The 11,442-nt window shown below is 46.7% G+C and overlaps 1 protein-coding gene and 1 long non-coding RNA gene across 2 annotated transcripts; one reads left to right on the top strand and one right to left on the bottom strand.

Annotated features, from left to right (window-relative positions):
- Positions 1 to 499: 499 nt before the first annotated feature.
- Positions 500 to 5,673, bottom strand: MSTN (myostatin). The gene is made up of 3 exons (XM_006098389.3): positions 5,034 to 5,673; positions 2,909 to 3,282; positions 500 to 1,061 (listed from the first exon to the last, which is right to left on the bottom strand). The coding sequence occupies exons 1-3, from the start codon at positions 5,404 to 5,406 to the stop codon at positions 681 to 683; spliced, it is 1,128 nt and encodes a 375-aa protein (XP_006098451.1). The 5' UTR covers positions 5,407 to 5,673; the 3' UTR covers positions 500 to 680.
- Positions 5,328 to 6,353, top strand: LOC102432345. Its single transcript, XR_330375.3, has 3 exons — positions 5,328 to 5,373; positions 5,673 to 5,839; positions 6,236 to 6,353. It is a non-coding gene; the product is annotated as an uncharacterized LOC102432345 (long non-coding RNA).
- Positions 6,354 to 11,442: the final 5,089 nt, after the last annotated feature.

Raw genomic sequence — 11,442 nt, 5'->3', positions numbered from 1 at the left:
AAAGAAAATGCATTCCCATTTGGAGGTCTATGAAAGTGTGCCTGAAGAAAGGAATAACTCTTTATCTTGCTGAATGTTTTTACTTGATCACCTAATAACATCAGCCGTTCAGTCTGTTGCATTAGCACCATCGGCGTGGATTGCGACTGGGCTGAACCGTGAACACAGGAACGGGAGCTTGCATACTGTGTCCCACCCCTAGTTCTGTGGATTTCATCTTACCAAGTATTCTAGCAGACAATATAAACTCAAGTGTGTAAGGATGATTTAAACGATAGACACAACAGCGCTGCATTTCACCAACACTACATATGGGCTTTGTGTGGCTACTAAATGAAAATCTAGAGAATGAACTTTTCAGCACTCCTTTCGTTCACTAGGTGCAAGGAGAGCTGCTCGCATCGACCCGCGTGTGTCATGCTGTATATACGAACGTAAGTGTAATTTACCTCCTAGTTCAAAACTCTAAGAATCATAGAACTTCTAGTGTGCGATTTATTTCGATGGTTAAATGCCAATCATTGCATATATTCTCGCTTTTAGTTCATGTCCTGTGGTGTGTGCTTATGTGACTGTCGCATACTGTAGGCATAGAGCCTGTGGCACATGATTTCACAGTTTCAAAATTGCTGAGGGGAAGGCCTTCCATGTTTTAGAAAGGTACGAACCAAATATCAATTTCATGAGCACCCACAGCGATCTACTACCATGGTTGGAATTTTCCCATATATGATTTGATTGTTGCTATTAAAATACAGCATATTAATGGGAGACAACTTTTCGGGATTACAGCAGGGGCCTACTGAGCCACTGGGGCTCGCTCGGTGTACCAGATGAGTATAAGGTTGTTTTTGTAAAAGTACAAATTCACACTCTCCAGAGCAATAATAGGCCTTATATCTTTTGGGGGCAACGATCCAATCCCATCCGAAATCTTCGAAATCCACAGTCAGAGGGTAACGGCAGCATCGCGTCTCCCTTGAGTACTCATCACAGTCAAGGCCAAAATCTCTTCTGGATCTTTTTGGTGTGTCTGTTACCTTGACTTCCAGAAAGGGATTCTGGGTAAAAGGGAAAGAACAGTCAGTACCATTCGTAGGTCCCGGGACACTTGCCTCTCTCGAGAAGTCATTATGGAAGAAAAACGAATCCTTTTGTGTCTGTTACCTTGACTTCCAGAAAGGGATTCTGGGTAAAAGGGAAAGAACAGTCAGTAGCATCCGTAGGTCCTCAAAAGTATTCAACAGCAATACAGAGTTCCCTGTGCATTTAGTGGATGCTCTGAAAATATTTATAGAATATGTGGGTCTGAAAGCAGAATCCAGTAGTCACCCCCAGCACTGTGTGTGGATTGGAATGGGAAAGGGAAGGGAGTGATACAGAGTTCCCTGTGCATTTAGTGGATGCTCTGAAAATATTTATAGAATATGTGGGTCTGAAAGCAGAATCGAGTAGTCACCCCCAGCACTGTGTGTGGATTGGAATGGGAAAGGGAAGGGAGTGGTGAAGGAGGTGGTTTTAGTGGGTTAGAAAGAGAAACTCTATGAGAAGGAGGGACAGATGCAGAAAAAGGTCCAATAACGTTTCCTTCATTCTTTCACTGAAAGATGTTTCTAATCAGATATTTAAACAATCATTTTCTAACCCTTCCCCGCACCAATCTTTTCATGCATTTGAGACTTTTTCTTTCTACATGAAAAACTCTAAGGAAAATGTCATATTAACCACCTGTTTAATAATAACTAAAATCTATCACATCACCAACTCTGATCATTAAAATGCTACTTCTAAAAAGAACACTTTCTCAAATAATGAATAATGGTTCTTATCCTATACCAAAATTGAGACCCACCAGTCATTGTTATTTAAGATTATAAAAACAGTAACATCATTTTGAGAGTCAATAACATTTTATGTAGCGTGTTTAAAGAAAAATAGGTCATTTGGAAAACTGAATAATTTCTTTAAGAATATGTTTTCATTAAAGTAGAGCTTACTTAATACCACTTAGTAAGAAAATTAAAAAGGCAACATTTATTGCTTGCAAGGATAATCTTTTGTTGTAAATTATGTCAATAGATGGAAGTGAAAATACGGTCACATTAATCCATTTTTGTAAACACAAGCATAAGTAAACAGAAACTGAGTAGCTCTAAATTTACACTAGGTTTTAAAGTTGTTTTTATTAATTTTTATAATATAGAGGGCATTGTCATCTCATTGGTCTGATATGAAATTAGTTGGCATACCCTAAGTAAACTCTTGAATATTTACTCTTGAATGGTAAGGCAGCTCAGAAATAAACTAGGCAGCTCAGGGTAACTAGCTTGAGCATTAAATATTATTAGCATGAGTCACAAAGTAATCTACATATACATTTGCACCAACAGCCTACAAAATAACGAACACACTTATGAGGGACCTTTAATATAGTGTATAAGACTAAACATATTGTACTTAGTTCATTGCTATAAATAAAAAGCATTTTATTTTAATTATAACTTATAAAGCTTCTTTTTTAATGCTTTATTAAGGCAGAAAGATTCAACACATTGCACGCTGGGGTAGGGGAGGGGGAGTTTAAATTTCTTGGATATGTACTCAAATCCACTATGAAGATTTCATGTTTGTATTCATATAATCATGTAGAGCATATCCAGTCTCAATTCAAAAGAACTGCCTAAGAAGTTAAGTACCTTTAAAAAAAAATCCTGATGCAAACTAAAAGAATCAAGAAGCTCTTCCACAGGGCATGAAATTAGAGACCCACTTTTATTGGGTACAGGGCTAGGATACCTGTGCTTGGCTTGTGAGCATAGGAATCGGTGGCTCTTTTTCACTCTGACTTGTTCCCATCTGATGAAAACCTAACGAGGCTGTGAGAATGCCGCTTCCCCTCATCACTTACCAGCCCATCCTCTCCCGGTCCCGGGAAGGTCACCGCAAGATCATGACCATTCTCATCTAAAGCTTTGATTTCAATGCCCAAGTTGGATTCGGATTGTTTCAGCCAGTTTTGCAACACGGTCTTCACATCGATGCTCTGCCAAATGCCAGCGCCTGGGCTCATGTCGAGTTTCAGGGATTGGATTCCCGTGTATCTCGTCCCATCTTCCATGGGCTCAACGAGCCTCAGGATTTGCACAAACACCGTCGTGGGCGTCATGACGGGTCTCAGATAGATCCACAGCTGGGCCTGGACCACTTTATTGAATTGTATTTTAGAGTTGAAATTAAAGAAGCAGCATTTGGGTTTTCCTTCCACTTGCGTCAGAAGATCAGCTAAAAAAATGAATCAGAAAAGAGTTACTGAAATTATTCCTCATTAAAAAAATGAAGAAACCCTTTCATATTGACTGGTGAGTATTTTTTCTATTGGATTAATGAATGTATATTTAGTCTTTTAAGATGAAAAACTGTAGAATTTCATTCATAACTCAGAAAAATATCCAAGAAAAGAATGACTCTAGTTCTTCAGAATTTTTTAGATGTTTTTTCAGCTGTTTATGAGGAATCTGTCCCTTTCCAGAGAACTGTAGACTTGGGGAAACCCTGAGAAGGAACGAACAGCGGATGAGATTTTAAAATGATGATGATTAGAGAGAACAAGAGACACCGTGGAGGAACATCCACTTAGAATTCTTTGGGAATCTGAGCAGTTACACTTACTGAGCAGCTGTACCAATCAGTCTGGAGGAGGAACCCTCCCCCCAGGCCTGAATTACCTGGGGACAAGACACTGAGCCGCAGCCAAGCCTGGGCAGTGAGCAGAAAACACAGGACATCGGCTACGTGTGGGCTCTGGAATAGCGTTTTAAAGGATCGAACCCAGGCCGGTAATTAGTTCAAGGTTAACTTGGGGCTGTTTGGAAAGTAGGAAGCGCGTCTTCGGTGCCGGGCTGTCGGGGTGAGCAGAAGCCCTTGGAAATGTCTCTCCTCTTGGTTTCCCTGAGATGGTTTATAAATAAGGCAGATCTGCTCCGGGACCAGCTGATAACAGAGTCTTCAAGGAAAAGCCTTAGTTGCATTATCACCTGATGACTGGACAGGGAGAACACTATTTTGAACCTGTCTCGAGCCCGGTGTAAAGGGCAGAAAGCACTGCATAAGGCAAGACCCGCAGACACTCGGCACCCAGTCGTTCTGGTCGTGCTTCCGCGAAGTTGCCTGGCTCCCTTCCTTGGACTGCAGTTTTGAACTGACTGCAGAAGGAATTGTATGACATATATTCTCTTTCAGGAGCAAGGTAGATACTACAGGTAGTCGTCCTCCGTCCCCGAAGAATTGGACAATATTTTAGAAGTTCTTAGGCAGCATGCCTGCCTGGAAATATGCAGGCCGGAGGCTTGCAGCCATAGCACTGTGGTCCAGCTTTAAGCAGGGCTTGGTGAGCCATAACCTACTCGGCTGAAGCATTTATTTCTTAGGCATTTTCCGATAATTAGCTCTTGATCATCATTATGCTGTGTTTGCTTTGTCACTGCACGTTTTAATACACTGCATTTAAGAAATACTTTCTCATACTCTCCAGTGTAATCGCTTTTAAAATTAAATAGCTTAACTTGCGAAGAACACAGACACCCTGTGGGGAATGGTTTTGAATTCCAGGAGTCATTCCAGGTGGCCAGCAAGTGCTCAGCTGGGCTTAGACCTACAGACCCCCCCCCACCACCACCACCCCCCGTCCCTGTTCTCAGTGAAAAGCCTCATCACGAGACATGCGTGTTTCAAGCAAGCAAATGCAAGCATGGGTTGTATGTGAGTTGTAACGTGGTTTGTAGCTCCTCTCCTAGTGGCCTTGGTGCTGGTGACAGTGGCAGCCTGGCACGGTACCTCTGCCACATCCCACTAAGCACCATGAATGCGTGGCGAGCACTTTCAGATCTGAGTCTCATGAAATCCTGAGAAAACAACGCAAAGCTGTGGTCCCTCCTACTTACATAAAACCCCGGCTTGTTAAAGAGCCTGAGCACAGACCGTGTCTCACACACCCAGGCGGGCAGCCGGCAGGGCCGGTGCGGGCGGCTACTCACGTGCTGTGGGCATGGTGATGACCTTCTCCGTGATGGCGTGGTAGTCGTCCTCCTCCAGGAAGCCCTCGCTGTTGCCTTCCAACTGCACGTTGTCCTGGTCGATGAGCTCCTGCAGCGGTGGGGCCCTGGGCAGGAGCTGCCGGATGACTTCCTTGCTGATGTTGGGCGCTGTTTCCAGGCGCAGTTTGCTGAGGATCTCGATCTTTATGGCTTCTATTCGGGACGACTTTGTGTTCTGCCTCCAGGTGCACGCGTGGCATGGCCCCTCTTTCTCCACATCGCCTTTCTGCTCGCTGTTCCCACTCAGGCCCACGGGGCCGGCGATGATCAGCATGAACAGGTAAATGGACACGTAGACTTGCAGCTTTTGCATGATGTAGAAACTGTGCGGTCTTTTCCTGCTCCTTTTCCTCCTTTGCTTTTGAGTAATGCCAAGCAAAGGGGAATGCCTGGACAGTCGGAGACACCAGTGGCCACCCAGGGAATCTTGCACGCTATCTTCCAAGTGGCTTTTTATATTCCGACTCGGATGGGACCAGTGTCGTCAGGACCTGTGATTGGCTCCTGCTCCACAATGAGTCTCGCTGTCAGAGGTTAAACCCTGTCTGTCACAAGTCACCAAGCAGTGTTCTGTTACAGGCCAGGGCGAGCCGATGCATCTGAGTGCTTCATAAAAGAAATAAATCTACAAATCAGGGGAGGGAGAGGTGACAGTTGAGAAATGAAAGTATGTAAACAATAACATGAACTGCACTTCAGTCTGATTCATCTGTACATGTGGGACTCTTCAGTTATAATTGAAACAAGTAAGTCTCAGTTTACACTTCATATTTTACAAGCTGAAATGTTACTTCCTCAAGAATTAAAAATTATTGTATGCCATTTAAGCAAGCATTTGAAGTAAAAAAAATTATTTGTTGTATTACATTATTTTCAGTCCTGGGGAATTAGGAAAATGTAAATTTAAATTAGGAAGACCTGGATGAAAAGTCACAGTTGTCATACTAGTAAAAGGTTTTCAGCTCTAATTTGAGAAACTTTTTTCCTGACTACATTTTTAGCACGTGTTGAAAATCATACTTCTCATAATGTTATAGTGCACATGGAATTATTTTTAAATAATTTAATATATTTTATTCATATAAAAATTGTGCTCTTTTTTTTATTATTTACTATTGTTATTTCCTATTCTAAAATTACAGACTACTATCTCTCAGAAGATGTACTGCTTCATAGTTTATTACCAAGAGCATATTGTGAGCCAGTAGAAAATTCCTGAACTTAGAATAAAAAAGTAGTGGACTTTCTGACAAGCAATGTAGCACCTACTACATCCGCCTCAGATGCCAGTGGTAAAAGCAAGACAATGGTCTCTGTCCCCCAGAAATTATGTCAGAATATTGTGAGCACACAAGGGGAGTGCTCCACCGTCAGAGGGCACCCGTTCCCCCCAATACTGTGATGGGTTTGCACCCCTTTGCCATTTCTCATTTTGACCAGAGGGCAGACACCTGGGGGTGCTTGCCGGGAGTGGGGGGGGGGATGGGGAGGGAGGTCGGGGAGCATAGGTGGGGCTCTGTGCTCTACACCTGAGCGGCCCCTGCAGGGGTCGCACTCACCCCCTGAGCTTCAGAACCAGGAGCCCAGCAGCCCCGCCAGCAAGAAGCAGAGCTGCCCCCCCCCCCCCCGCTCTTCTGGGGGAAGCTCGGGGCTCCTAAGAAAGGTAATCTGTTACTTTTTTCCCCCATGAGAGTGCCGTGGTTCATATCAAATATTTATTAATTTTAGGTTGCTACCACCTTTGCACATTGTCCACTAACTTCCTGCCGCAGTGCACTAAAATGCAGCTCAGTAGCCTGAAAAGTTCATGCGTTTTCATCAAATTCTTAAGAGGCATCTACATCTCTTGAGAAAAAAACGGCCTTTCATAATGCATTAGATCTGCCCATCGTTGAAGATTAAGGAAAACCAGACACAAGCCAGATGCCCAGAGGATTTCAGATCCTCCTTGTTGTAGGCCAGTGTGAGACCAGGCTTACAAGGCTTTGTTGGGTAAATTTATTTCTGAACGTATGAATCTGTGTAATATTATCATAAGTGTAACATGAGTAGTCGAACCTTTTTTTAAAAAATTAGAATTGTGGAGCTGGCTCTGGAGCCACACCGCCCTGAGTTCAAGTCTCACCTGCCACTCCTAACTACACGATAATGGATGAGCTGCGTGCCAGCGCGGTCGGTGCCCTCGCGTGGTTTTGGGGAGTGTAACTTAATAATGCATGTAAATTGCTGAATACAGCGCCTGTCATATAGCAGGTGATTGATAACGGGGACGCAGTGCCTGGTTTTTGTTTCACGCAGAGGGGTTTGGGGCTGTGCTTAAATTTATCCTCCGCAGGAACCAGAACCGCCGCAGGGGTAGCTGCCAACAGCCATCGCGCACGGCCACCTCGCGGGCCTCGAGGCAAACAAGATGTTCCCGGTGGCCCATGGCGGGCGCAGGCATGCTGCAGTCCTGCTCTTGCTTCTCGGAATAAATAAGCAGAGGCTGTCACTTCCCCAGATGGCCAGCGCTCGCCTACTCATGGATTCCATAGTGGCCAGTGCGCCACTTGCTAAGATTGGTTTATTTTTAACCCCCACGTCGATATTCAGGGGCTTCCGTGGTCAGCGCAGAATGGCGAGCATGTTGAGGCTCCGACACGGGTCCCAGAGGGGTCACCCAGGCCTGGCCGCGGCTCCCCTGCTGGACACAAGTGCTCTCGCAGCCCGCTTCGTGCCGTGTTTCTCACATGGGTGTGTCCTATTCGGGGGTGATTCTGCTGCAATAAATGGCCCCCAAGACCCTGCTGAAGTGCGTGCTCCACAGGGAAGGGGTAGGGGGAGGATGGTGGGAGGCGGGGGCGGGGCGCAGCGGGGCTGGGGACACTGCATTGGCGGTCACAGCCCTGGCGGGGGCGGCGGTGACAGCTGCCCAGGGTGTAAATGCACCGCGTGCCCCTGAACTGCACACGCACCTGGTGAAATGGCCACATTTATGTTACGTATATTTTACCACATTTTTTTAAAAAGGGAGGTTGTTATATGACAGGAAAAAATTTCCTTATGGAACAATGAGTGTTAGACAAGCTTTGTTCAGACTCGAGTCACAGTGCTTTGGGCCTGGAGTTCAATATTAATGAATCAGTAATGCCTATTAAATAAGATCTCTTCCCACAGGAGCTCCTAGAAAGCTCGGTTACGCCCTGGTCAGTGGGCGAGAACGGGAGCCTTGCCTGCACCACCCCAGGTGTGGGGGCTCGGGGTCCCCTCTCCAGCGGGGCCCTGACTGTGGACCGTCACCACCGTGAACGACAAGAGTCAGCGACGTCACCCCGGCTCCAGTGAAGGTCAGTCTTGAATGAGTGTGTGAAGGACTGAAGAGCACGCCTTCCTTTCCCAGTGGCAGGGATTGCACGGTCCCCAGGGCCCAGGCAGCCGGGCCCCAGCTGTAGGACCCGTCCTGACTGCGGAGCCTCCCGTCGGCTGCTCAGGGGGAGCAGGGGGCAGGTCCCTGTGAGTCCTGAGCAGAGGGCCAGCTGTGGCCTGGTCTCGGGGTGGCCGTCTCTGGAAGTGTTTCTCACAGGAGCTCCCGTCGAAGTGGCCAGGGAGGCCTTCCCAAGCCTCGCGTTTGTCCTGCCCTGGCCCTCCTTGTCCTGGGCGGCCTTCGCCTTCTGTGACTCTGAGCAGGGCAGGCAGGCGTCTCTCACCTCTGCTACAGACACCAGGGGCGGGGTATAGAGCGTATTGCATATACTTTATAAAGAGAGCATAAAGTATATTTCCTGTTATGCCCAGATTTCAAGATCCCCAATAGACCACCAGGGAGCCAGCCAAGTCCGATGCAAAAGCAGAGATCTTTTATTCAAACCCGGGCTTGGCTCCCCTACCCTCCTTACTGGTACAGCAACAAGTGGTAGAGAGAGGGCCAGCCCTGTGGGGAGAGAGGTTTTATAGTAAGGGGGGGAGAGAGGACTGTGGGCCCTGCCGATTGGCCAGGCACAAGTCGGTGTCTCATTACACAGGATGTGGTCATACCCATGGCGCGCACTTCCCTTGATTGTCATTGGTTAGTTTAAAGAAATCCTGGGTGTGGCTAGCAGAGGCTTGGGCTTCTGGGAAGAAGCCTTGCCGAGCACATGGCTGCCCAAAAATGGAGGACACAGGGTAAGATGGAGGGCGTAGTCCTCGCCCTTTCATTTCCCTCAAAAATGTTTACTCTTTACAGTCTGGGGACTCCTGGGTACAGTCATGTAAAGGCTCCTTAGTTCAGTGCTGTGGCCAAAGGAAGGAGGCCGAGACCAGAAATTAGAATAAGAATGGATCCTAATTGCAACTCTGTTGTGGGGAAAACCCAGAAAGTTCTACTTTAACTGAGCACCCTTGCCATTGCATGCACATTGGTATCACTCTATGCTGGTTATGCTTCTGGCTGGGAACAAGCTGCATCCGCCCCAACTCACATAACAGCCATCTCCCATGGACGAGACCTGATTATCCGCTTTCAACAGATTGTAGAACAAAAACTAACAAAAACTGAAGTATCCGTGAGCTAGGGAGCAACAGTCCAGGCACAGAACACTGGGGGCCTGGAGGTAGCCTGACTCTGCGGTTGACAGTTGTGTGACCCTGAATAAGGGAGTCCGCAGAGACCTCACCTGTGAGTGTGTGCATACTAACTCATGGACTGCTTTATGAGATACTAGAGGCTCAGTGCACGAATTTGTGCACCAGTGGGATCCCTCAGCCTGGCCTGGGGGATTGGGCTGAAACCGGCTCTCCGACGTTCCCCGAGGGGTCCCAGATTGCGAGAGGGCGTAGTCCAGGCCGAGGGACCCCACCAGTGCACAATCAGGGCCAGGGAGGGACATGGGAGGTTGGCCAGTGGGGAGGACCATGGGAGGTCTCCAGGGCATGTCCAGCCCATCTCGCTCAGTCCTGATCAGCCGAACCCCAGCAGCAAGCTAACCTACCAGTTAGAGCGTCCGCCCCCCTGGTGGTCAGTGCACATCATAGCGAGTGGTTTAGCGGCCTTAGCATATCATTAGCACATTACGCTTTGATTGGTTGAATGGCTGACCGGTCAACCAGACACTTAGCATATTGGGCTTTTATTATATAGGATTCTAATATCTACCATGTGCCTGGCACTGTGCTAGCCTCTGAGGAGAAAACAATGAGCCAGACAGACACAGTAACTGTCCTCACGACACCTGGTTCAGTTTTTTCGTGTGAAATGGGAGGGAGTTTGGTGAGGTCTGCCTTTCAGTTGAGGTTCATCCCCTAAGGCAGGGGTGGGAAACGTCCGGCCCACGGGCCATATAAGGCCTGAGAAATCCTTTGGTCTGGCCCTGCCAAGGCATCAGGGGTGAGTTCATTAAATGTTTGACCAAACAGAGCAGGCTAATTTCTCAGTGGATAGTTTTATCTGGCCTGAGGATGGTGTTATAAATATCCAATGGCCCTTGGCAGAGAAAGGCTCCCCACCCCTGCCCTAAGGCAATATTCTCAAACTTTTTCGTCTCAAGATTTCTTTATACTCTGAGAAATTCTTTAGGATCCTCAAAAACTTTGATTATGTGGGACATGTCTATCAATACTTAACATGAGGAGTTTAAAATGAGAAGTGTTACACCCTAGCTGGTTTGGCTCAGTGGATAGAGCATCGGCCTGCAGATGGAAGGATCCTGGGTCCGATTCCAGTCAAGGGCACATGCCAGATTTCGGGCTCCATCCTCAGTGGGGGATGTGCCGGAGGCAGCTGATCAATGAGGCTCTATCATCATTGATGTTTCTATCTCTCAGTCCCTCTCCCTTCCTCTTTGAAATCAATAAAAATATATTTTTAAAAAATAAATAATAAAATGAGAAGTGTTAGAATACAGGCACATGCAAGCATATATTCTGTCTGCTGACAGAGTGACGATGTCACATATTGTGGAGCCTCCGGAAACCCCCCTGTACGCGTGAGAAAGACTCCGAATAGCACAGAAGTCTTAGCATCGTGGAGGTAGTGTGTGCTCCACGGGTTTTCTGAAAGGATCTGCTCTCCAGCTTCCCAGACTATATTTTGAGAGCCATGCCCCAAAGTGATACTTTTTACACTGCTTTAATTGAGTAGTTTTCCCTGTAGCTCAGGGTTCCCTCCTCCTGTGACCTATAGCTTTGCTTTTAATGAAACAGCAAATATAGTCATTTTTAAACATTGTGTATTTACTTACTGAGATGTGATTATTGCCAGAGCGGAGATATACACATTATTTATTACAGCCACCAACCACCCACTGGTGGGTTATGGAGAGGACCCCGCCCATCTGTCCGTGCCTGGAGAGAGGTGGAGCCCTGTGCAGGAGGAGTTTCTGTGGCTGGTCTT

The sequence above is a fragment of the Myotis lucifugus genome, unplaced genomic scaffold, assembly GCF_000147115.1.
Source record: "Myotis lucifugus unplaced genomic scaffold, Myoluc2.0 scaffold_234, whole genome shotgun sequence".
In the NCBI taxonomy this organism is placed as follows: Eukaryota; Metazoa; Chordata; class Mammalia; order Chiroptera; family Vespertilionidae; genus Myotis; species Myotis lucifugus.
The sequence above is the reverse complement of the archived record's forward strand: the minus strand, read 5'-3'. Positions and strand labels throughout refer to the sequence as shown.

Excerpts from the sequence above, each read along its gene's own strand:
- MSTN (XM_006098389.3), bottom strand. The coding sequence starts at position 5,406 with ATGCAAAAGCTGCAAGTCTACGTGTCCATTTACCTGTTCATGCTGATC. Across the intron at positions 3,283-5,033 it reads CATCACCATGCCCACAGCAC|CTGATCTTCTGACGCAAGTG; the intron begins GTGAGTAGCCGC and ends TCATTTTTTTAG. Across the intron at positions 1,062-2,908 it reads GACCGGGAGAGGATGGGCTG|AATCCCTTTCTGGAAGTCAA; the intron begins GTAAGTGATGAG and ends CCTTTTACCCAG.